Consider the following 24,527-nt stretch of genomic DNA (forward strand, 5'->3'; position numbering starts at 1 on the left):
AAATATATTTCTTATAATTGAAGCTACTCAGTGCCACACCAAAAAATACTGTATTTTCATATTTTCATAGTAAATAATACCGTAGTAAAAGGTTTATATGACAAAGCAGACTAAGGGACACATTATTAAATATGAAAACCTCAGTTCAGGAAAATGCATTACAGATTATGAAAATAAAATATCTTAAAGGCTTAAAAACACAAATATACAGCAAATAATATTAGTTCTAGCTAATCATTTGACACTTAAATAGTCAGAATTATCTTTGTAATAAAAAGGTGAGACGAGATATAAACGTAAAAGGCACACACAATATTTCTTTGAAACTTGAACATATTATGGCTTTGCGTTGCCAAAAGTGATGGTTAGTCTATCAACAATTTAAGCAAACAATAAACACACACAAACAAATATTCTTGGCCATTTAGATCAATGTTCTTCTCTTTGGTATTTGAAGTTTAAAGGTGGGAATTACTGTCCACCTAAAGTGCTATATCTTGGTAAGCTAGAGAGCTTCATACTCTTAAAGAGTTTCTGGTTTCTTAACATGGCAAGTCTGTTAACCTAAGCGCAGTCCCTACCACATCCAGACTGGATGTCTGGATCCACCATTTTGGAATTTATAGTGGTTTCCATCAACTTTGTGTCTTTTTGCCTTCCAGAGGCGGGCGGATGAAAAAGGTGTTCAACAGTGACACACACAAACAATTTCCCAAATATATCTGCCAAATCACCACAAGAGTGTCTAAGATGATTCTGTGAATGCGTGTGTGTGTACAGTTATGTCTCTAGGCTAAGCTCCTATGTCTCGCCGAGGGCCCGGATCCTCTGTTACTACAGCGCCCCTCGAGGTGGCGCAGCAGAGAGTCCTCTCTGGGTTTATAGGGCACCACGTAGCTGTCCTCCTCCAGCAGGATGCGGTCCAGAGTGTGCTCATAGTTGATGTGACGACGCACCATCAGCACGTACTGGCGGCCCTCCTCCAGGTTGGGGCAGTCACATACGTTGGGAACCCACAGGAACTCCCTGTGCTCCAGGCGGAAGCGGTTCCGGTAGGTGTGGATGATCTGGACATCGTAGCGCGTCTCCTCACCTCGATGCAGCTTGGTCAGGATTTTGACCCGGAAGACTGGACAGAAGAGAGCATGATGATATTGGTGGAAGACACAGTTTTAGTCAGGGGTTCATTGTTCTGGATCATGTTGGTCCTATAGTATGAAGGTCAGACTTACCAAAGTCTTTCTGGCAATACTGTCTCTGGCGCTCCCCTCGACCACGTACTTGCCTACATTTCCCACAATGCCCTGCAAGATGAACCGAACAATTGGAGAATTCTAGGTGACAGAAATACATGTATTCAGCAAATACATTGTATATGCACTGCAAAGTCGGGTTGGTGAAGAGTATATAACAGAAAGAGTTGTACGGATTGTGGAGTTGGGAAGACAGGTGTGACACATGGAACTGTTCAGTCCAGTACTCACCTCCACGAGAGGACTGAGGCAGCTGGTTTCTCCTAGACTCATCTCTCTCCAGTCGGGGCTGGCGGGGAGGCTGGAGGTGAGGCTGTTGATGAGGCTGGAGGTGAGGTTGTTGGTGAGGCTGGAGGTAAGGTTGTTGGTGAGGCTGGAGGTGAGGTTGTTGGTGAGGCTGGAGGTGAGGCTGTTGGTGAGGCTGGAGGTGAGGCTGTTGGTGAGGCTGGAGGTAAGGTTGTTGGTGAGGCTGTTGGTGAGGCTGGAGGTGAGGTTGTTGGTGAGGCTCTTGATGGGGCTTGACAGGCCAGCCTCCAGGGAGAACTAAGGGTCCAGTAAGAGGTAGGCCAGAACAGATTGGAAAAGTTGAGAAAGTATTTTTATTTCAAAACATTGACTATACTGTAATGCTATAAATTACATAATGTATGTAATTTATAGCACCCTTGTTAATATTTACTTTGCATAAATTTAAATAATTTGAAAATCCTTTAAAAGCACAGGTGATGGTGGAGCAGAGGAGCAGATCTCACCCCAGTAGGGGTGTGTGGTGACGGGAGGAGGCCGGGTGGAGGTGGTGGTGGGTGGGGCCCAGGGGATGTAGCTGGCCGTGTGGTGGGGCTGGCGTAGCGGGCTCCTCCGCCCGTGGTAGAGGGCGAAGCTCTCAGGAGGGAGCCAGTACTCATACTCTATTCCTGGGTTTCTGTCTGTTGCTAACACCTGAAGACAAAGCAACCATATGGTAACCCTTTAGAATGATTCAAGTAGACTAAACAGCTTTAATGGATTGGGAATGTACAGTATAAACATCCTAGAATAGCAGCAGTAAAGCTGTAGCCGACTGAGCACCCTTAAACCTATCTGATTAAACTGACATAATAATCCGACAAGCAGGTTGCCACCTAACCCTGACCGCACTATGACCACAGATCTGGAGCACACGCTGTGACCAGGCCGGGCCGTGGGGTTCTGACCATGACGTGCAGGTCCTCCAGGGTGGGGCCAGGGACCTCGAAGCTCTCCCAGGTGTCTGCGGAGCGGCGGTACAGCAGCTTGGTCCCTGCCACGCTGTACTCTCCTGGAACACTGATCTTCCAGTTCCCGTTGATCACAAACTGGGATTGGCCGTTCTGGAGTGCTGAGAGGGGAGGAGAAGGGATGAGAGAAGATGGTGGGAGGCCATGAAAGAAGGAAGGAAGAATGGAAGGAAGGAAAGAAGGGAGGCAGAGAGGGAGGGATGGGGGTGCAGGGGTAATACAGGAGGTACTAGACTTGTGTGTGGGTTTGTGTACTGAGTGAGACATGCACAAGTCACTTGGTTTGCCATCTGTAATCAAGGTCTGTCAATATTACATTGTTGCTCACAGGTCAAAGTTTGATGTCCATATCACTAACTTGTCTCACAGCACAATGAAAGGTTGACTACAGCACAGCACAATGACGCCCAAGCAGTCTTTATAGAGAAGCCAGTATATATGGGAGATATTTTCCACATAAGAATAAAGTCTGCCCACCTGGCTGCCTGGACCCACGCCCCGCCCCTGCGCCCCGCCCCTGCGCCCCGATAAAGCCTTTATGAGTGTTCTGTTTCAGCATCACAGGCAGGCAGCTCCGGCCCAGGACCTGTTATTTTGGTCTTGTAAATGAGTGTGAGAATAGATGCCCTTGGGTGTTAACTGGAAAAGCAGCTGCAGAAAGCTGTTGCTGTAGTGTGTGCGTGCGCGTGTGCTTGTGCATACGAGTGTGTGTGTGAGTATGTTTGTGATGCGTCTCTTACCGAGGTAGTTCCTGCTGTTGTCAGTAACGCGGATGTGTGTGGCGCCTGCTGGAATCATGGCCACTTCGTTGTACCCAAACGGACCGGCTAGACAAAAGAAACCTTTATGTTGTTAACACTGAGGCCAGGGAGGACAGACACTGATACTGGTGTGTGCTCGGGACATGCCCTTAAAGCTATTACGACTCCTGATTTAATGAAGTCAAGAAATTACATAAACAACTTCAAACTGTGCATCAATGAGCAGTGAGCAGTTTATAAGCAGAGCTTCTAAGAATGGAGAGGACTGATTCATCAGAGCCAACATAAATCCCCTTATTTGGAGGGAGTGATATTTCACTGGGGGGCCTTGCCAGGACCCAGAGACAGCTCTGAGGTGCCCCTGCTGTTAGCGTGTGAAAAGAAAACCCCAAGATTGACACCATTCATCACCTCTCCCTCAGACAGCAAGCCCCATCACTGAGTCTCTGGAAGAACGGCTCAAGTTCATCCACAGGTTAAGTTATGAACTTCAGCTTTATTCTAGCTCAAGTAAAGCATGAGTTATAGAGCTGCTCCGGAGCTCCTGCCAGACAGTGTGAGGAGAACCTTGACCTCTGACCCTGTGAGGAGCAGCTCTGTGTGCTGGCCCAGCCCTCCAGGCGGCTCCTGTTAGCGCGACTCAGCTGCAGGAGCGGGAGTCACCACCCAAGCCTGCCCGCGCACCCAAACAAAGCTGCTATTATCAGCCTCTTCTCTCCTCCCTCAGGCTCAGTCTTCATGTGGGTTCTCTATCTCTCCGCTCTGCCAGGGCCCACACGCCATGCTTTCTGAACAAGAGCACTGGTTCCAGAACGGCAGACCCAGCCCAATCACACGCCAGAGGTGTCCGGGTGCTCTCTTTTCATGTGCGTATGTGTCTGTGTGTTTGTGTGCGCTTGTTGTGGTTATGTGTAGGTTTTCTGTGCCTGAGTCACTATCCTGCAGGAACCACTTAGATGGAGAATGCTATGTGGCAGAGGGCCAGACTGTGAGCTTGGTGGCCTGTGCTTCGCCCCTGCTCACAATGGGCGTAGCTCCGCCTTGACCTCCCCTTCACATCATCTCTCAAACGGAACACATCAGGACTGGATTTATGGAGCTATGGTACCGGAGTTGGATTCTTATGGCCGGCTGCCAGTGCCATTTAGTAAAACTGTCACAATGTTTAATGTTCTCTTATCGAAGGCTAATAATCCTCAGAATAATTGCCTGCCTTACATATGTGGAACAAACCCTAAAATTGAAGTGCCTGTTCAAGATTTCGCCTCGTGTGACAAGACTGGCTTTTTCTTAAATGGGCCTGAAACTGCTATAATTTACAAAGTATGTAATGGCCTGACAACTGGCTGGCATGGTAACTATTACAGATGGTGTATCTCTGGGAATGTTTGTGTGTGTGTGTGTTTACCTGCTTCCTGACCGTTGTTCTGGTATACACTCCTGTGATGCAGACAGGTGGTGTTTTGTCCTCCACACACCATACAGGCATCCTCCTGCTGCTCTGAGCCCAGGATCAGGTCACAGCCCGGCATCTAAACACACACACACACACACACACAGTGTTAAAAAACACAGTCAACATCGATAATAGCACATACATTCTCCCATTTCATTAGAGATGACCAGATTTGGTAACTGTAAAGGGACATAGTAAAAGAGGGGTTTGTTGCAGCAGCTTCCAGCTGCACAGGGATCCCCTTGGTTCCTTCCTAACCCTCTGTGTGTCCAGGCATGTTCCTCTGACAGGGTCTGAATGGGGTGATGACTGCGGTGGTCCCAGTCTCCCGGTCTATAGAGGACAGGCCAGCCCTGACCTCTGACCTCACCCATTATGAGCATGTCACCCTGATGTTGCACAGCATCACTGGCCCCTATCCACCTTGTGTAGCAGTCGGTGAATACGCACACAAACGCAGACATACACACACATACACAATGCATCCCTGCAGGTATTTACTTAACCAAACCACAGAGGAACAAAGACAGGACAGAGAGAGCTGAAGAGTGATAGGATTGGAGAGTAAACAGCTATACCAGACACACACACACAGACTATGGATGAGCTGAGGAGTGAGGAGTGTGTGTGTGTGTGTGTGTGTGTGTGTGTGGAATCAAGAGGCTGTGGCAGTAGACAGATTACAGCATCTGCCTCCAACCTCCTTCACTGCACAGAAAGCCAATCAAGAGGGAGGTTCCTCAGCTGAACCTGGCAATCTAGCTAAGCTATAATCATTTCCCTGGACTCGCACACACACAAACACTCTCTCCTCACATCTGTGTGTCCACAACAGGATGCAGTCCACAGTAACCCCGCGTTGCTCCTCCCAGGGAGGCCCTGCGTTCCAAACAAACTGTCGTTAACCTCAGCCGTATGGGCTGAGGTCTGGACTACATCTGTGTCATGCTGCCTTCCAGTCCAGCTGTAGTTAGGACCTGCTTCCCGTGTCAGGCCCGCCCACCTCTGACCTCAGCCAGCTCAGGGCCACCACTGTCCTAACGGCTCATAAATCCACTGGTGTATACACATGCAAACACACACACTAAAGTTTGTACACACACAATGAATTAGCTCACGCAAATGAGCTCATCCTTTGGTACAGTGCATACTGTATACACATACTGTAAACACGTTTGGATTTTTCTGGAGGGCCCTAATGTAGTCCTAACAACTGGAAATGCAACCGTGCTTCAACTAACCTCCAGGCGTAGGGGAAGTATGTGTGTATGGTGTGTGTGTTTGTGTATGCGTGGTGTGCTTTTGTCTCTGTGTGTACGTGTGTGCACGTGTGTGTGTGTGAGCGTATCTGGGGAAGAAAGGGTGAGCAGGGGACTCCCCCCAGGGTCGCAGGGCTAGCAGTGGAGCTGTGAGCTCTGTGAACCAGCGAGTGTTTTAATATCATGTGAAGGCTCCAGTCTACATTGGTGTATGGCCTCTGGCTCTGACTCACAGCATGAGCCCTGCTCCTGAGAACACCAGCCAGAGCGGTCAACACAACGACAACACTAACAAGAGACAGGGGGAGAAAGGGAGCGAAAGAGGGAGAGAGGGAGAGGGGATTAAATAGGTGGACAGTAAAATAGTGAAAAGAAAGAGAACAGTTGGAGGAAGAAGGACAGTGTCATACCCCAGCATCGTATTCCCAAACACACAGTTCCGCAGAAGGCTCTCTGCGGGTCGTCACTCACCAAGCAGCGGCCGTTGACACACACGGCGCCAGGCTCCTTGCCGCAGGCTGTGCCGTCCAGAACCCGGCCAAAATTGTAGTAGAAGTTCTGTCCCAGAGCCAAGCAGCTCAGCTCACAGGGGTTAGAGCCTGGGGGAGCGGGGGGATCATTAGTACAGGGACATACAGTATGAGGCACAGTCTCGGTGGAGCGGTGGAGGTACATTACATTACATTTAGTCATTTAGCAGACGCTCTTATCCAGAGCGACTTACAGTAAGTACAGGGACATTCCCCCTAGGCAAGTAGGGTGAAGTGCCTTGCCCAAGGACACAACGTCATTTGGCACGGCCGGGAATCGAACTTTCTGATTAATAGCCCGATTCCCTAACCACTCATCCATCTGACTCCCTAGTAGGTAGGAAACATGCTGGCCCAGGGTGTAGAGTGTTTGTGGGGGGGGGGGGGGGGGTGCAGAGGCTATAGGTTAGAACAAGTCAAAGTTCATCGAGATAACTCTTAACCTAGGTGTGGCTAAACAACAAGCAGACCCCACCATTGCACCATTGGAAAACCTAGTCCAACACACTCATCCGCTCCCACATCAGAGGGCCAGCCAGGGGTCAGAGGGTCATGCCAGGGGTCAGAGGGTCATGCCAGGGGTCAGAGGGTCATGCCATGTGTGTCACAGACCTCCGTGGAAGGTGGTCCATGTGTAGGAGCTTCCAGCCATGTGAGGTCTGCCGTTGAAGGCAGCACACTGCATCTCTCTGAAGTCCTCCGAGCCCACAGCACACTCCTGCACAGACCGTTAGCAACACAGACAGGTGAGGAGGTGGAATCAGCCCTACCACATCACAAACATCTTCTGGAACAAGGCTTGCTTCAACAAGTCTTACCACCAAGTTGGTCTATACTTGATCAAGATGCCCGGTAGTGACTCACTGTGTGTGTGTGTGTGTGTGTGTGTGTGTGTGTGTGTGTGTGTGTGTGTGTGTGTGTGTGTGCGTATGCATGCACATGTGTCTGTGTACGTGTTTAAACACACACAGACCTACACACGTGTACACGCACGTATGCATAGACACACACAGGCATACATCCACAGTATACACACACACACACATATATATAAATACACCCTAACCGGTCTGAGGCAAGGTGACCTCCAAGTTCACACCTCAAAGGAAATGAACCCCGGTTTCAGACTGACTGACTGACTGTAACATAAGCAGGTGAGAAACAGTTAATGTTTCAGTGATACACCCAGACAGAATTCCTCCTGCGTGCTCAAATGCAGTCCCTCCTGCCCTGAGCACACCTTTTAAGCTCTGAAGTACATTTCACTTCTCGTTCTGAAGTATTTGCAATGACAGATGAGGACAATGTAATCCTCTACAGCTGCAGTGGAACAAACCTAGAACTCACTGTCGAGTCATGCGGAACACATACGTTCACCTTGATTAACACATGAAATCACCTTGGTGTTGCAGATCTTGTACTGTCTGGGGTCACCAGGACATGGGCCTCCCACTGGGTTTCTAGGAAATGAAATGAGATTGACCACACAGGAAATGTATTATAAATGAATATAAAGGAATGAGGATGAAGAGCATACGAAAATCACAGCAAGACAATGTATGCAAATCAAAATAACAATAACTGAAATATTCTGATGTGCGTTTGGATTGGTCCTGGTCAGTACCTGGTGATGCAGGTGCGCGTGCGTACCGAGGCCCCGCCCCCACAGCTGCGGGAGCACACAGACCAGCCGGTCCAGGAAGCCCACTCGTTCCTGTAGCTCAGCTGTCGACGGGCACGCAGCGGACGCCCCACCGGAGGACCCCCGGAAGGACCCCACTCGGACAACCAAGAAGACTGAGACACGGGGGAACAAACATTTATGGAACCATCCGGAGGCATACATCTTCTGAAGAATGTTTAGATTTTTTATGAATACAAAACCCCACGGTAGATTCATTCCAAGTATCAAATGATAAATGGCTAAGAAGCAGTGCCCATGTCTAACTGTGATTACAGCGTGGATAACATCACTCTCCCACTCTCCCATCACGCTGCTTCAGTCTGCAGCCTCAATGTGCTGCAGTCTGCAGCCTCAATGTGCTGCAGCCTCAGTCTGCAGCCTCAATGTGCTGCAGCTTCAGTCTGCAGCCTCAATGTGCTGCAGCTTCAGTCTGCAGCCTCAATGTGCTGGAGGATCAGGCCTGTTGAACAGCAGCTGTCAACACACCACAACCCCCCGTAGAGGAGAGAGTACTCAGGGAAGGTGTGTGTGTGTGTTTGTGTGTGTTGAGTCAGTATGAGGAATGGGGAGGGGGTGTATGTGTGTGTTAGTTTGAATTGGCTGGGATGGGTGCCGTGTGAGGTTAGGGTTTGGTGTGTGTGTGTGTGCCTGTGTGACGGTTAGGTGTGTGTGTGTGTGTGTGTCTGTGTGACGGTTAGGTGTGTGTGTGTGTGTGCCTGTGTGACGGTTAGGTGTGTGTGTGTTCCTGTTAGGGTTAGGTGTGTGTGTGTGCCTGTTAGGGTTAGGTGTGTGTGTGTGCCTGTTAGGGTTAGGTGCATGTGTGTGTGCCTGTTAGGGTTAGGTGCGTGTGTGTGTGCCTGTTAGGGTTAGGTGCATGTGTGTGTGCCTGTTAGGGTTAGGTGCGTGAGTAAGCTACACATTGAAAACACACAATGCTTTGTCTGTCAGTATGAGATGAAATCTGATCCATCGCGTGAATCTATTTCAAGTGTGCCTGTGAGACTGCGCCTTGTGTGACAACTGTTAACATGGCCACACATGACACAAATTATTTGAGAAAATGTTTTTTTCAAAAACATTCCAATGCATTCCACATGCCTTGAGGTGGATTTACCTGGCAGACCTCCCACTTAGCGTTCATACAGGAGCACAGCTTCTAACCCTTAACATCCACACCAGAGATGCGGGAGGCCATGCATTCTTTGCACTCACCTTCTGAATAAAGTGGTCCAATCTGACCATTAGTCATTATTCCTGACACTATCTCCTGCTGTAACACTACAGTGAGGCTGATTCCATACTGCTCAGTTCAGGAATCCTGCCTTTCTGACTTTGGGACTGACAGAACTGGCATCTCACTGTGAGGGGTCAGGAGTATAATAAACTGGACCTGTGTGTATGTAGACACACCCACATACACAGGATCACATGTACACACGCACACACACACAGGATCACATGTACACACGCACACACTCAACCGCAGGACTGCTTTCCATCATTTTCCATGGCATGGTGACCTGGGGCTGCCCTCATTACCGCTACCCCCAGTCAAATTAGAGTCAATAACAGTTGGAGATGAGAAGGCCTGGCCTGCTAGATTAACGAAAACAACCTCTAACCTTTCAAACGCCCACACTCCCCCCCTCGAGTTCCCCTGAACCCCCCAAAAGACTTTAAGGGGGGAAAAACGTTCCTCACCAGTTTTTACAGAGAGGCTTATGGGTAATCTGCTTGTCTTGGCTGCCAGAAAGGATAATCTATGAACAACCAACAAGTTGATGAACAAATCTCTGAGAGAGCTCCGTTTGATCATTCCTGTACACACCTCCCTGTCTCCTTTCCTCCCTCTCCAGCCCTGTTTGAGGAATGACAGTGATGCCTGCTGGTTGATGGACATGGCTGGGCTTGGAGGTATCTAGCAGCCCCAGGTGCCTGGAGCTACTGGCAGGGCTGGCTGAGGTAGAGAGAAAGAGACCCAGCCAACAGATGGTGTGAACAAGCCAGTGAATTCACCTGAGGTTCTGATCGCTGTCACTTTGAGGAGCCTATTGTTGCTTTAGTACCAGTCTGAGCCGTCCGCTAAGCAGGGTAACTTGAGACTGGGGGGGGGGGGGGGGGGCGGACAGGGGTTAGACTAGGGAAAGTCACGCTAATGGTAGAAACCTGGCTTTGTTTGAGGAAGATGAGGAAGGGGTTATGCAGCAGGTATCTCCAGTTCTCCTGTCACTGACTGTGTACAGGAGGCTATTTTAGTCTGTGTGTGTAAGCAGGGGGGGTAGGTCACCACCCGTCTCCAGGAACGGGTGGTTTCCCCTGAGGCGCTCTCTCTGACAACCACACAAACAGCGATGAAAGATGGCCGCCGTGCTCAGAGGAGGAAGGAGGGCTGCAATCAGAGTGTTCAGAGATGGAGAGCTGATACCTGCCTGTAGCACCATAGCTACCTTTACTGTGCCAACATCACATTAGCACGCTAACACGCTACAAAAACAATCCAATCAGCACACTTCCAGGTCTCCGTGGCCAGCGGGCCTGCTCACATCTGATGCTGGTCAGGGTGCTTTGATTTGTATAGCATCTAAATGAGGTGGATTTTCCCCAGTGAAACTGGAGAGCAGGGATTTTCTCAGCACAGATTAAGCTAATCAGGTTCTCTGTCAAAGGTTTTTTTTTTTTTTTTTTTACTGTGGGAAAGGTGCTCGTTGGCGAGCAGGATGTCAGACTCAGACTCATGGCTGGATGAGGGTTGTATGGTCGAGTGGGTCAGGATGTCTGTATGAGAGCTGCAAGGCTGGATGAGGGTGATATGATTGGAAGAGGGGCTGGATGGCTGGATGAGGGCTGGATGGCCAGCATTACACTCCATAGCTGTACTCCACTTGTTTGTGTGAATGTTGTGTGACAGGGGGGAGTTGCGGAGAGAGCGACCTACACTCTGTTGGGTGGACAGGCGGACGGAAGAGACCAGCAGGGAGATGAAGGTCAGCGTCTGGCACAGAGATAGCCTCCTGGAGACAAAAAGAAAATAAACACAGTCAGCCAATTATACCTCCACACCCTCCCTCATCTGCCACTCCTAGATGGAATCTCAAACAAAGATAAAGAAAAAGAGAGAGAGGCAGAGAGAGAGAGCAAGGGAGAGAGAGAGAGAGAGAGAGAGAGAGAGAGAGAGAGAGAGAGAGAGAGAGAGAGAGAGAGAGAGAGAGAGAGAGAGAGAGAGCAGGGCCTTTTGGGCTCCACTTAAAAGAAAGCCGTGGCTCTGAGGTTGCAGGGTCACTGATAATAACAACAAATAAGCAGCCGTGCTCCTGGAGCCCCTGTGGGCAGGATCCAAGGTCAGGAATGCCCCGTCTCCCCCAGAGTCATTAAGACTTCCACACCCTCACAATCATTATTAACTCCCACACTCCCAGTGAGACGCGCTGCTTGACAGGGTTCACCCCCCCCCCCCCCCCTCTTTCAGACACACAATAGGTGAATATCCAGCTCAGTATGTAGCTGTGACCTTTCACCACCAGGCCTACATGTTACAACAGTTACGCAGCAACACACAGTCACCCGTTGACTGGGAGTGTCAGTGAACAAACAGTGTTTATGAGTGTCGCCACAACTCTGTTTTTCTGGAACCAGCACAGCTTCCTGTCTTCAGTCACCTCAGCCCGTGTTCTCTGTGAGGACGAGCAGCATACACGGAGACCACACACATGCACACAACATGCTTCAACACCAGAATTATTGCTCATTACTCTCTCTGTCTCTGTGTTTCCCACACACACACAGACATATGCACGTCCACATACACACCGATTGACTCACCAAAGACTTGAGTGTGTTTTCTCCGAAATGCCTTCAATTCTTGGAAAGCCCACTAAATGCTTCCTGGCACTGCTTGTTTATCAGACACAAAACATGCTCTCTGTCAGAAGGTTGATGTGTTGATGACAAAGGATCCCCTAAACATCTAGGTGGCCGGGCTCTTTTTGGCTCAGTCCCAGGTCCGTAGTCAGTTAAACGACACACACCTCCCTCACACTCACCTAGGCTGGCTCTCCCTCCAGAGCTCTCTAAAAAGCTCTCACCTAAAAAATGTGTACGGCAGGGATTCCAAAATTGTCCGGGATTTTGCCTCATCGGACATTTGTGTTTCTCTGGGTCTTTCACAAACTATTACGCCCTTACGTTAAGTTTTGGAAAGGGTATCTCCCTTACGTTCCACCTTCATGCGCGAGCTCTGACTGTAGAGAGAACTGTCATTTTGATCAGATATTGCGGCATGCAATGCACACGACCAGCACCCCCCCCCCCCCCCCAGAACCCAGAACTCAGCTGAATTTAGTCACTCCTTTAATGAGTTGGACAAAACACATTCTTCATCACTGTCGAGTACTTTTTAGTTCATTTAAATAAGATGAATAGGCAGTCTTTGACCTTAACGTGAATGGTCTGAAAGGGCCATGTTGATCACAGGCCGGGGGGTTATGGGGGTCATCCCCGTCCCCCCCAAAACACACACACACACGCACACGCATACACACACACAGCTCTCATTAAGACTATGGCAGCACATTAGACACTGGCCAAAGGGCAGGGAGGGAGAAGTAAATGGCTTTAATCAATAAGAGACAAGTCCTTTATTTTAATTGACTTTAGCCCTCGAGTGCAGAAAAAACACACCCCCTTCCTACGACCCGCTCCATCTCACTAACACTGACGTTGTGTACAGAGGGACATTCATCAGAATTTCATGGTAGAGCACTTATCAAGATTAAACCGCCCTTTATCGTCCAAGCATCATTCAAAACATATGGTCCCAAAGGCACATTCCGTCAGGCAGAACGCCTGTTTGTGTGTTTCAGCCTGGCACTGACTGGTAGTCATAGCTAAACTACTACAATATAACAAACTGTGAATACAACAATCAGAGAGTAAACAATGTTGCGGCAGATCCATACACAGTCAATGCTGGGTCTAAACCCTCCTGGGTGAAACCTGTCCTTCAACCTGTCTGCCAGGATCACAGGAGTTAACTATAGGGTCATGAACTCCCCGTTCAAAGGCCAAAGGCAGAAATACTTCCATTCACCCCATCCTATTTCTCATAATGGAATTATCTGGTTGACTTCTCAAAGCTTTGAAGCTCTCCTAAACCCCATGCTGCTCTCTAGTCCCTACAAACAAACACGAGCTTTAAACACCCTCTTAGCTTCCTCTGGCATCAATTGGCAGCTTTATTGCTAATATATATTTCAGGTGAGACTGTGACATTTGAACATTGATGCTGTGTGACATGTCATAGGAACGGACGTAGCATAGCCCCTGTCACGCCACCTGACTGACAACCTTTGGAGACCAGTGGAGTCTCTGGTTGGTGAGGCATCGCATTGTCTGGGCCAGCAGTTACTGTTCCGGAGCTATGAGCATCTCAAATCCTTCTCAATTGACCTCTCACCCTTCAAGTGAGCACAACTAATGCTTCTACCCAGGGCCCATTCCTTAGCCATCCGACCAATAGGACTTAGCTGTGACCCACCACTGAGAGACCTGGTCTAGGGTCTGGTGCATATAGATCAGGAAGAATGAGTGGACTCAAGCTTTAACAGATGTTAGTGACTACCTTTGAACCCAAACTCTGCTGGCCACCAGTGAGACAGTAGTGATCCGAAACTCAATGGCCCTGGCGAGGGATCAACAGGGTGAGGTTTCTGTGTGGAAAACACACTTCTTTTTTGTTTGTTTGTTTGTTGTTGAGAAACTGGTGTTTGTCTCCTTGTTTTTGGACCTCCTGACCGAGCCATAACATCAGCTCATCTAAGGCTACCAGTACAGACCTGGTACCATGTCATACCTCAGGGATTATAAGATTATCTTTTAGCAACCATTTTGACGGAGACAGCTCCTCCGCCAGTCTAGCCATCTACGGTCATACTCACTCTTGGGGAGATGGCCTGCACTCACCCCTGAACAGGCAGGGATGGTCACCAGCTTCAATGTCCCTTTCAGGTCACTAAGAAACATTTCAAAACAACCATGACACTGTTTCCCACCTGACTAGCTCAAGAGGGTCAGCTACTTTAGATAGGTCAGTCTGTATTCCAGAATCGGAGCTCTTCATTCTTATCTAAGTGTACCTTGACACACTCTAGTCTGTAACATGAACAGTCTCTTTACTCTATTCACGACCAGCAAAAACATAGTCTTTCTTTATTTAAGTATTAATCAGCCCTTCTCATGCATAAACATGCCCACTGTCAGGGGATGGAAATTCCACCTCCGGGGACAGTGACGACATTCTGTAGTTGCTACTTTAATTAGAGGCTTCTTTCGGGTACTGGATATGCTCACTCTTCAGTAAGCACTTTCAGTCTGTTCGATGGCTCATTCCCAAATGAGTTTTCCTCTGGAGGGATATGAGACAGAAAAGCTGCCTGGAGTCTGACTCTCTCTAGTTCTCATATCCAGACCAGCCAATCTGACAGCAGACTGACAGACAGAACAGCGACACCACAGCGAATCCCATCCAGCCATAACACTGTCATAGACAAAAGGCTGCAGCACCACAAAGTCAGATAACTTCAGATGACACACTGTTTCTGGTTGGTGAGTTTGTTTGTTTTTCCAGAGTGTTCTCTACGTGATGTGGATGAAAGCAGGTCTGGCTATTGCCACCCTTCAGCAGACATGTACGTAACTTCACATGGAGTTAGAGTCAGAGCACCCAGGCACAGTCCAGCCCCCTCCTCATCCACGGCTACTCTCATGCTGGGGCTGTGATGAGATAAATATGAGCAGGGTATTTATAGTCTGTGGCATTTGGAGATAAAGGCAGTGTGGAAGGATGTAAGGAATGCTCAGCCAGGGTTTACACTCAGCCTCCATGAGGTATGGTTGGAGAGTGACCTCATAACACTACCACACAGGACCTGGCTGAGACCCTGTCAGGAACACTCACATATACACACACTGTTTATCACAGCAGTCCTCCCATTATCTGGACATGACACACAGATTCTGCTGTGCATTAGATGACACATTTACATTTACATTTAGTCATTTAGCAGACGCTCTTATCCAGAGCGACTTACAGTAAGTACAGGGACATTCCCCCGAGGCAAGTAGGGTGAAGTGCCTTGCCCAAGGACACAACGTCAGTTGGCATGAACGGGAATCGAACTGGCAACCTTCGGATTACTAGTCCGATTCCCTCACATGAACGTGCAATAGCATTTCACATTGTTAGAATAACATATATAGATTACATATTAATAAACTAAATAAATAATTATTTCAGAGCTAGATTGACCTGGGAGTAGCATTTGTGACATACAGTAATTCAGTCTGTCTGGCGTTTATGACCTTATATCTCTTCATTACAGGACACAAAGAGTCACTCAAGGCTCTATGGTCATGACACTGTATGAGAGTTGCCAAGTCAATAAATCACGTCAATTTAATCAAGGTAAAACACGTGGAATATTTTATCTTCCCTAAGGGACATAGTATAACGTTGATTAAAGTAAGATACCTTTGTATCTGAATAACTGATGTTATGCACAGCAGTGTGTCAAAGTACATGTATAAACATTGTAACTTACCTGGTAAAGAGAGTTGACATAATGGGTCCTTGTCAGACGAGCTAACTATATTTTCTTCGATGTCAGGTGCGGTATTATTGTTTCTTTATTGTCTGAAAAGTGTGAACTCTAATCCAATGCACATTATAGACTCGGTGTGCTCGATAACTAAGGATTCTAATTCAAAAACATCCATAATATCGAACCTTCGGGGTTACTATCACTTCCGAACCTTCGCAGAACATCTGTGTGCGTTACTCCAAATATTCCCAAACAGTAGATGCTCTTCTACTCCCTGGTCTCCATCCAAGCAAAGTGCAGACCCTCTACACACTTTTCATTGGACATCTCTTGATGAAAACTTCACAAGGAAAAAAAAATCCTTATTTTCCAGGCATGCAGGTTTTCTTCAGCAGTGTGCTCCACTGTTTAATCATACCTTTAAGCAGAAGCTGCGTTATAGCCGACTTTCATCAAGAACTTTCCATTTAAAAATGAAACCTTGCCAAAGCAGGTTCATATGGATGGGTGACGAGAGGCGCAGGTGAGTTTTATATCTGAGAACATTTGCCTTACAGATACATCACATATGAAAACATCTTGCAAGCCATCATGCATTACTTGAGCTAAATCCAAACGGTTAGCTGTGAGGAGGCTCAGGTTCAAAGCCGCGGAAAAACTTAGGAAAAAACAACAATGTACACTAAATTATCTTAAATCCCTGATAATTGTGTTTTCTTTAGCGAGAGAAGCAGTTGGCAGCTGCGATTACTTTATTCTCCCATTCCTCATCTCACAGCAGTCCCAAGCGTTAAATGAAGGCAAAATAATTTCCAGAAAAACGTGTAAACAAGAAGAAGAGAAGAGTATCGCTCATCAATCGTGAACTTTAACAGGCCGCCTAATATAACGACAACTAAGAGGTGTTTACAGTGATCATATTTATCCCTACCTTTGCACAGAACACGCTACACCTGAGTCTACCAGTTTATGCTGAATTCCGATCATTCGTTGTGAACACGCCTCCTTTAAATTAAGCGCGTCCAATCGAGAGTTGTATCGCTCTCGACTGTAGAACCATTGACATTTGAGGGGCATTAATTAAACAAATATGCCTATAGAATTCAATGTTTGATTGTGTCAGATATGGTCAACACAGTTAAGCCAACAGCATACTTTTCTGAGCTCACAACAATGTTCCAATTAAAGTACAGCCCAAAGAATAACTTATTCGGGGCACATTCCTCAGTAGAAAGTGAGATGAGTAAAGAACACCAAGAGTGAAATAAGATCTCTGGCGATAGGTGTGCTGGTATGTTTGTCTCTAGGGCCTTATTGCACACACCCCTCCTTCTCTTCCTGCAGCACTCCTGTACTGGCTGACAGTAGGCTATTCCTCAGAAACATTAACATCATCTGTACTTGCAAGTCTGGACATCTCTGTAATTCCCTTAATGCCGACACTTATTCACTGCTTTTTAGGGGAAATCAGCAGGTCCCCCTTTTAAGGGGCGTATCTTTCTCCCCCCGGCATCTCCTGCCTATGTATGGGTGTTTAACCCTCTTCAGATAGGCTACATCTCTTTGTGGTATGTCAGACAAAAGATTGTAACATTAACGTTGTGTCAGTGGAGATAGGAAGGATAAAGCGTAGAGGCTATGGTATATTTGTCAGGAAACAATGTGCCCGTTCACCGGACTTGGCATTAAAGGCAGATAATCTTCAATTTCCTACAGTGCTTTCACAGTGTTTGTCCTTTCCAGGATTACGCACGGAAAGTCTCCATGACGAAGACATTATGAAGAAACAACATGGCCTTACTGTGAACTCAGCTAAAGACAACTATCTACCCTAAACCCCCTGTCACAAGGCAGGCAGAGAGGGCAGCACTGCCAATCCAGCACATGATCTTGAATTATGGGATTTAACCTTGAATTACTTAGAGGCTGTGACAGTAGGCTTACACCTGACATTAGAAACGCATCAGAGCATCATCATATTTGTATCATAGAGAATGGTATCCATAGTGAAACGTAAGTACTGTAGCTTACTGTTGCCTCTACCCAGTCAGCCGTTATCCGGAGTGATTATAGAGGTGGAGTGTTGTCACTCTGGTTGAACAGTGTGAACAGTGAGTGATTGAGAATGCTTCAGTTCTTTGATAGGGCTATTATATTATGTAAATATAAATGTATATTTCATTGTCCAGAAGGCTGACATTTTGTCCAGATGCAATATCAAATGAATGGGCAGTGTCCAGAAGGCTGACATTTTGTCCAGATATAATATCAAATGGATGAGCAGTGTCCAGAAGGATGACATTTTCTCTGTCCAAACATCATCTGAGCCGATTTTTAACCAGATTGGACAAGATTTGGAGGAGGAGTAGCGAAAGAAATGTTCACTGTACATTTCAAAATGGTGACTATTGGAATGGGTGGAGCCTTCATGTAAGATATGGATTGTGATCAGCAGGAGGAGGGTAATCTGATGAACTAAATGTATTTTCTTTGAGACAGTCTTCAAAAATTATAACTCGTGGTGGCACTAGAGTTGGTCCTAGAGACCCCATAGTTGGTCCAGATAATATTCATGGTCATATCTAGAAGTGTGCCAAATTGCATCATTTCCCTACTTATGGGGGTTCATAAGGCTGCCATAGACTACCTGTGGGGAAGAAAACAAGAAGAAGAAAACCAACGATTACAATAGGGGGCTAAAGCCCCTATACATCAATGATGCACATGCCCCTCAGCCTTTCCTCCTGTGTCAGTGAGGCCTGTCTCTGTGCTGATTAGTAAAGTAGCCCACTGCCTCTATCAACTTGTCTTAACTTGCAGAGAGATGATCCACTGCATTTCCAATCCTCCATTATTATCTTCACAGCTTTTAGTCTTCAAGGTGTTTAAAGAGAGCTGACAGTTGATGTAAAAAAAAAGGTACAGTAATCATTACCTTAAGAGTGAGAAGGTCACCTGTGTGATGTTCTTTCATAGCTCAGCAGATACAGAACCCGTACGAGTAAGCATCAAAGGGCCACACACCCACACACACACACACACAAACACATGCTATCAGATGCTCTTTCCTAGGCTTGGCTATCTGCCAAGGTGGATAGTAACACTTGATAAGCAGAATGGGTTTGATGAGAGATCTTTAGTCTCAGTGCAAGAAGGCATATATCACCGGATTATAAGCAGCCTCAACAGAGACGGGCTGGAAACTGATTTCTTTAATGAACTACTATAACTGCTGATCATGCACTGAGCAGTAGATGGAGTTCACCAACAACCTTGTAGAATTACCTTTCTAAACCTACAATAACACACTTGTTGTACACTGTGTATGTGCTAGAGTCAGATTGATACATGAAGCATCAGGTTGAGAGAGCTATGGAAATGCCCCACAAGTCACTCCCAGATTGTGTGATACACTAATCCACCACATGTGTGTGTGTGTGTATGTGTGTGTGTGAGGGCTTGACGCGTGAGAAAAAACCCATTCAAAGATCTTGTCATCGAGATGTCATCAGGACATCAGGACACAGTATGTGTTTGGGGCTCCAGGGCGCTTTAGGCGACTAGCACCATTCCAGCTAATTGTAGAGTGGTTTATCGTTGCACCCAGAGTTACAGTAATAGACAAAAGTGAAGGTTTCCATACAATCTAATACATTAAATTTACATTTATCACATGTAGTCATTTAGCAGACTCTCTTATCCAGAGCGACTCACAGTAAGTACAGGGACATTCTCCAAGTAGGGTGGAGTGCCTTGCCCAAGGACACAACTTAATTTTTTTGCACGGCCGGGAATCGAACCGGCAACCTTCTGATTAATAGCCCCATTCCCTAACCGCTCAGCCATCTGAACCCCTACAACAGACACTACAGGCCTTCCAGTCTTTCAACATGGCAGTGTTCAATAAGAAACCTCAGGCTTTTCCTGATCTCCTTTGACGAAGACCTCTGTTGCCTCGGCAACAGGTGTGATTGATTGGTCTCTCTGTGAATGCTGGGAAGGGCTGAGAGACAGACACTGTATACATGCCCTTCACAAGCTGTGAACCCCTGATGGATGGCATGCATATGGTTTGTAAAATAAAGAAGCTCAAGAAAAAGGGAACAGCGACGTTGATTTACTGCTGTCAGGAAGGTTTAAAAAGCCCGCAACAAAGATGTTTTCCCGGAGTTTTAGCATTCTGTGTACTGAATAGTTTGTTGGGTAAAATATGAACAAGCCGTGACGGTTGGTCACACAGACTCCACATCTCCTTTGGGGTTATTTATTAATGTGACCACCGTGGGATCTGTACCAGCTGCAGAGAAAGAGGACAGATGGTTCTCCTCACGGTTATAAGGTATCGACAACATCTCTGGTATCTCACTGCAACAATCAGCACTGATGAGCCGTCTATGAAGCAGGGTTAGGCAAAGTCATGGATTTTGTGAAGCACAAACATTTTCATGCCACTTCGAGGCATGAAAATGTTTGGCCATGAGAGATTTGTGCTGCTTGTGACATGAGACAAGGGGATTGCTCGTGCCAGTTCCCAACAGTTCGAACCGTGGAAGTGTTCCTTTCTAAAGCCCTGTGTTCTGTGACTGAACAGAGGACAGGATAAATAAGAGAGAAACCTCGGTCTGTGTCTGTTCTGGGTGATGCGGAACACTGCTTTAGAGTGTTTGGTTTGACCAGGAGGTCAGACAAGCAACACCTCCTTCCCTGGGCCCTCTCACATCACCTAGGATTGGAGCTTGGAGATTTAGGGATATTACTGTAAGTTAAATAATCACACGCTGATGTAGCACAGATGCTGCTGAAGACCAGTGTTTACATGAGTGGAACAGTAGTCTGAGAGACAGTACAGAAGGACAGAGAGAGAGATAGAGAGAGAGAGAGAGAGAGAGAGAGGAAGAGGGAGAAAGAGAGAGGAAGAGAGAGAGAAATAGAAAGGAAAAGAAGGATAAACATAGAGGATGAGAGAAAGAGACAGGGAGAGAAGGAAACAGATGCAGAGAAATGGAGATGGAGAGAGATTGGAGAGACACAAAGAAAGAAAAGAGAAAGAGGGAGAAAGACAAAGACAAAGACAGGAAGAGAAAGATTTATGTGAGAGTAGTGTGTTAGGAGGAGAGAGGTAAGAGGCCTTCTCTGGACATCTGAATACAAACCCTAAAGACCAGTAAACACAGCTGCAGGGTGAGTCAACTCCAGAGCATGCCTCTGAATGTCATCGCCGGCCACTGGGTGTTATGTTAGTGGATATTTTTTGGAGAGCAATGGAAAATAACGAGAGTAAACAAGTGTGTCTAATTTTGGTCAGCAGATGTGACTGCAAAATTGTGGCAACAGTTTATCAGCTCCTGAAAACAATAATAGATTATAGAATACCACCAAGCCATTAAAGTGAAATCCAACCTTTCATTCACAACATTTTATATCTAGAACAGGAAACATGAGAAGTTGATAGTCCTTCAGATCTGGGAATAGAACTTATTTTGATCTGTTAAGTGCTGATCCTGTTGTGGAGGGATATGGCTATTTCTGTCACCCCCCACTACAACATAGTTATGTTGTTTTCTCTGACGCCAATCCCAGCATGCTATTTCAGGTTGCAAGCAAGGACACTGTAATAATAATAATAATACATTGTATTTGTTTTTATTTATACTGTATGGTAACCAGGGGCTTTGTTTTGTTGATGTGCTTGCTTCATATGTGTTAACTGTCTATTTAATTTCAGATAGAGAGCAGCTGACTGGGGAGATGACAAGTAGAGGATCAAGAACAGTCCCATGAGTCTGCACTTGTGAGTGTGTGCATGATATTGAATTAGTATTGGTTTTTGGTTGTTAATAATACTGGATATTGGGGGGGGGGGGGTGAACAAACCCTGAACAAGAGCAAAAAGAAAATAAGTGGAACATGTAAAAACAATTAGTAACTTGGCAGCTCATGGAGGAAAATCTGATATAAAATCTGAGATAATCATGGTAAAAAAGTTGAAAATGAACCATATTGAGGAACAGTACATTCCAATACATGTGAAAAACACATTCTGAAAGAAAACATTTTGCTGTGAGAGTTTGTTTTTAGTGCTATGCAGCATACCAAGCAGCACCCATGGACTAGGGAGTGAAGCTTTTGAGTCTTTCATTCCAGGTCAGGACATCCTGAACCACACTCACCCTCTCTGGTGCATACAGTAGGAGGCCCTAATGTCAAATGCTTCTGCAGATAAGAAATGTACTACAGTACGACACTGTCAACCTTAAATACAGTGATAGATGGAACAGTAATCTGGTCTGTACATCTGCAGTTCTCTAGTACCGATGACATTTGAATCATTTCAGCTCTGGAAATAGACAGAGAAGCTTGGTCCAGACATCAGCCTTGCTCCTGGCTGTGTTTAGTGCTGCTGCTGGTGTGTGTGTGTTTGTTGCTCAGTGTCATCCCAAGGTAGGATGACATACAGCACAGGAAGACCAGGATATACTGTAGCACATAAACACCAGCAAAACATGGAAAAAAACAGTCATAGGAATCTCAGAGACAGAGATTGCTGTGCACAACAAACGGCCACGTTCACTGATGAGAGGACCAGAGAGCGAAGAGGAGAACGCCTAGAAACACGTTTTGAAAAATGTGAATGTCCAAAAAATGCATTGAGTGTGTCATCACAAGTATTACAAGGTAGATTATACAAGAAATGTGTAGGTACTTCGTCAGTGAGGAGATTTGAAAGTGTTTTTTGGGCCCCCGTCCGGGGACATGGGGAAACAGAGGCAACAGCAGTTCAAGGCCCGGGAAGTTCCCAGGAGACTGTTATTGAATTAGCCCACCCTGGCTCCCCAGCACGGCTCAGAGGCCCAGGGGGAGTTAACGAGCCCAGAGCGGTCAGAGCAGCAAGCGGAAACAGAGGTCGGATCACAGAGGTAAGAAGGAAGGGAGGGCAAGAGAGAGGGATAAAGAAGACGAAAGGGAGGAAGGGAGGACTGTTCATTTGGATCTCACCTTTATTTACAGTGTTGGGTGGTCCACTGGAATGAGATGAACAGAGAGAGAAATAAATGAAATAAAAAGAGATCAAAGACATCAAATGAGAAAGGACGCGAGAGAGGGAGAGGCGAGAGAGGGAGTATGTGAAGGAACTATGAGGACATCCAGGTTCTGTCATCCCGTGTGGGAGAAATCAAAGGATTTACCCATTCACATATATCTATCCTAATCAGTAGATCAAGTAGTAACCTACCAGTACCTTATTTCGTAATAGCTATCGTTATCTTAATGTGTGTGTGTTCGACATGTCCTGTGCAATGCAAGCTTTTCTGTCAAACAGTCTGTTCTCTGTGTTCACCATGAAAAGGACCTCCATGCCTCAGAGACTTTGCAGCAGACCGTTACCATGTCTTTGATCTTTTCATCATTCCTGAGTCCTGTTTCTTGTCTGATGTTGCTCTCTCTCTCTCTACTCAGCTGAATGATAAATGTGTATATATTCCAGAACCTAGACTGAAGTCACACTGTTAATAAAGAATGGATGCTTTTTCTTCCACACCTGATATTCCACAACCAGGAGCTTTCCCCAGTCTTCTGCTGTTGACTGCCCCAGCCACTTTCCGGAACGCTCTGTCTGGCTGTGGTGCTGGAGGTCTGGAGGTGGTTTACTGCTACCGGCAGGCATGTAGCCCCTGGCCTCACAGTGACTTACTAGGGATCATTAATTACTTTAACAAAACAATTAAACACTGTTCAAAGTTTCCCACCATCTGACCCCTGGAGACAGTTTACTGAGTAACGTCATCCACAGAGGAATGCTGAGCTGGCTTCTTCCCTACCCCAGGCCCACATCAGACTTCACTCTGATGGGCCGTAATGCTGCTCATCCTCTCATCACTGCGTGTGTGTGTGTGTGTATTTGTGCACGCAGCAGAAATCTGCCCTACCACTGAGTGAGTTCTGATTTTAGGACTTGGCTGTAGCCCAGTAGGCTTCACAATCCATCTGTCTGCTTGTATTCCCTGTCCTGCGTGTGTGTGTGTGTGTCAACTGTGTATTGAGCCCTGCTACACACACTCCAGTGTCTGCTATATTTTCTCATGAAAGTCGGTCCCATAGCCCACTCCCGAGATGTAGTCATGGGTGGCTGGACCTACGTGGAGAAAGAAGGCTGATTACCCAGCAGTGTGTCCTGACCACCATCCGAGGACCCAGGGCATCCATGGAGAATAGCCATGGCCCCATCCACACACACAGAAGGCAGGATTTACTGTGAGGCCAAACTGGAGACTTTAATCCTACAGTGCTCCAACAGGACAGAACTGTCAAACCTCCTAACGATAACAGCTTTTATGGCCTGACACAGAGAGAGAGAGAGAGAGAGAGAGAGAGAGAGAGAGAGAGAGAGAGAGAGAGAGAGAGAGAGAGAGAGAGAGAGAGAGAGAGAGAGAGAGAGAGAGAGGGGGGAGAGATAGTAGGAGAGAGAGAGAGAGAGAGAGAGAGAGAGGGGAGAGATAGGAGGAGAGAGAGAGATAGGGGGAGAGAGAGGGGGAGAGAGAAAAGAGGGAGGAGTGTAGGGAGGAAGACAGCATGAAACAGAAACAGAGAACATCAAGGAGATAAAGCCATGATAACCAAAGAAGGAGATTGTTTGAGGTCCTTCGTCTCACGTGGATGGAGCTGCAACTGGACGGTGTCGAAGGCCCCTCAGCACACTCCAGGTGCACCAGTCTCTGTTCAGGCTATACAGAA

General features: G+C 46.8%; 1 protein-coding gene across 1 annotated transcript; it reads right to left on the bottom strand.

The window, feature by feature from the left end:
• Window positions 1-19: 19 nt before the first annotated feature.
• adamtsl5 (ADAMTS like 5) lies at window positions 20-16,752 on the bottom strand. The gene is made up of 13 exons (XM_062471097.1): window positions 15,795-16,752; window positions 11,135-11,210; window positions 8,140-8,312; window positions 7,915-7,975; window positions 7,128-7,233; window positions 6,457-6,584; window positions 4,679-4,802; window positions 3,250-3,336; window positions 2,447-2,610; window positions 2,006-2,192; window positions 1,485-1,796; window positions 1,233-1,304; window positions 20-1,129 (listed from the first exon to the last, which is right to left on the bottom strand). The coding sequence occupies exons 1-13, from the start codon at window positions 15,812-15,814 to the stop codon at window positions 789-791; spliced, it is 1,851 nt and encodes a 616-aa protein (XP_062327081.1). The 5' UTR covers window positions 15,815-16,752; the 3' UTR covers window positions 20-788.
• Between the last annotated feature and the right edge of the window lie 7,775 nt (window positions 16,753-24,527).

Source organism: Osmerus eperlanus, chromosome 10, assembly GCF_963692335.1.
Source record: "Osmerus eperlanus chromosome 10, fOsmEpe2.1, whole genome shotgun sequence".
NCBI classification, from domain to species: domain Eukaryota; kingdom Metazoa; phylum Chordata; class Actinopteri; order Osmeriformes; family Osmeridae; genus Osmerus; species Osmerus eperlanus.

Bases quoted from the DNA above. Each gene is read 5' to 3' on its own strand.
- adamtsl5 (XM_062471097.1), bottom strand. From the start codon at position 15,814: ATGTCAACTCTCTTTACCAG. The intron at 11,211-15,794 runs GTAAGTTACAAT...TTTTGTCTCCAG, and splicing joins ATGTCAACTCTCTTTACCAG to GAGGCTATCTCTGTGCCAGA. The intron at 6,585-7,127 runs GTCTGTGACACA...CCGCTCCCCCAG, and splicing joins ATGGACCACCTTCCACGGAG to GCTCTAACCCCTGTGAGCTG.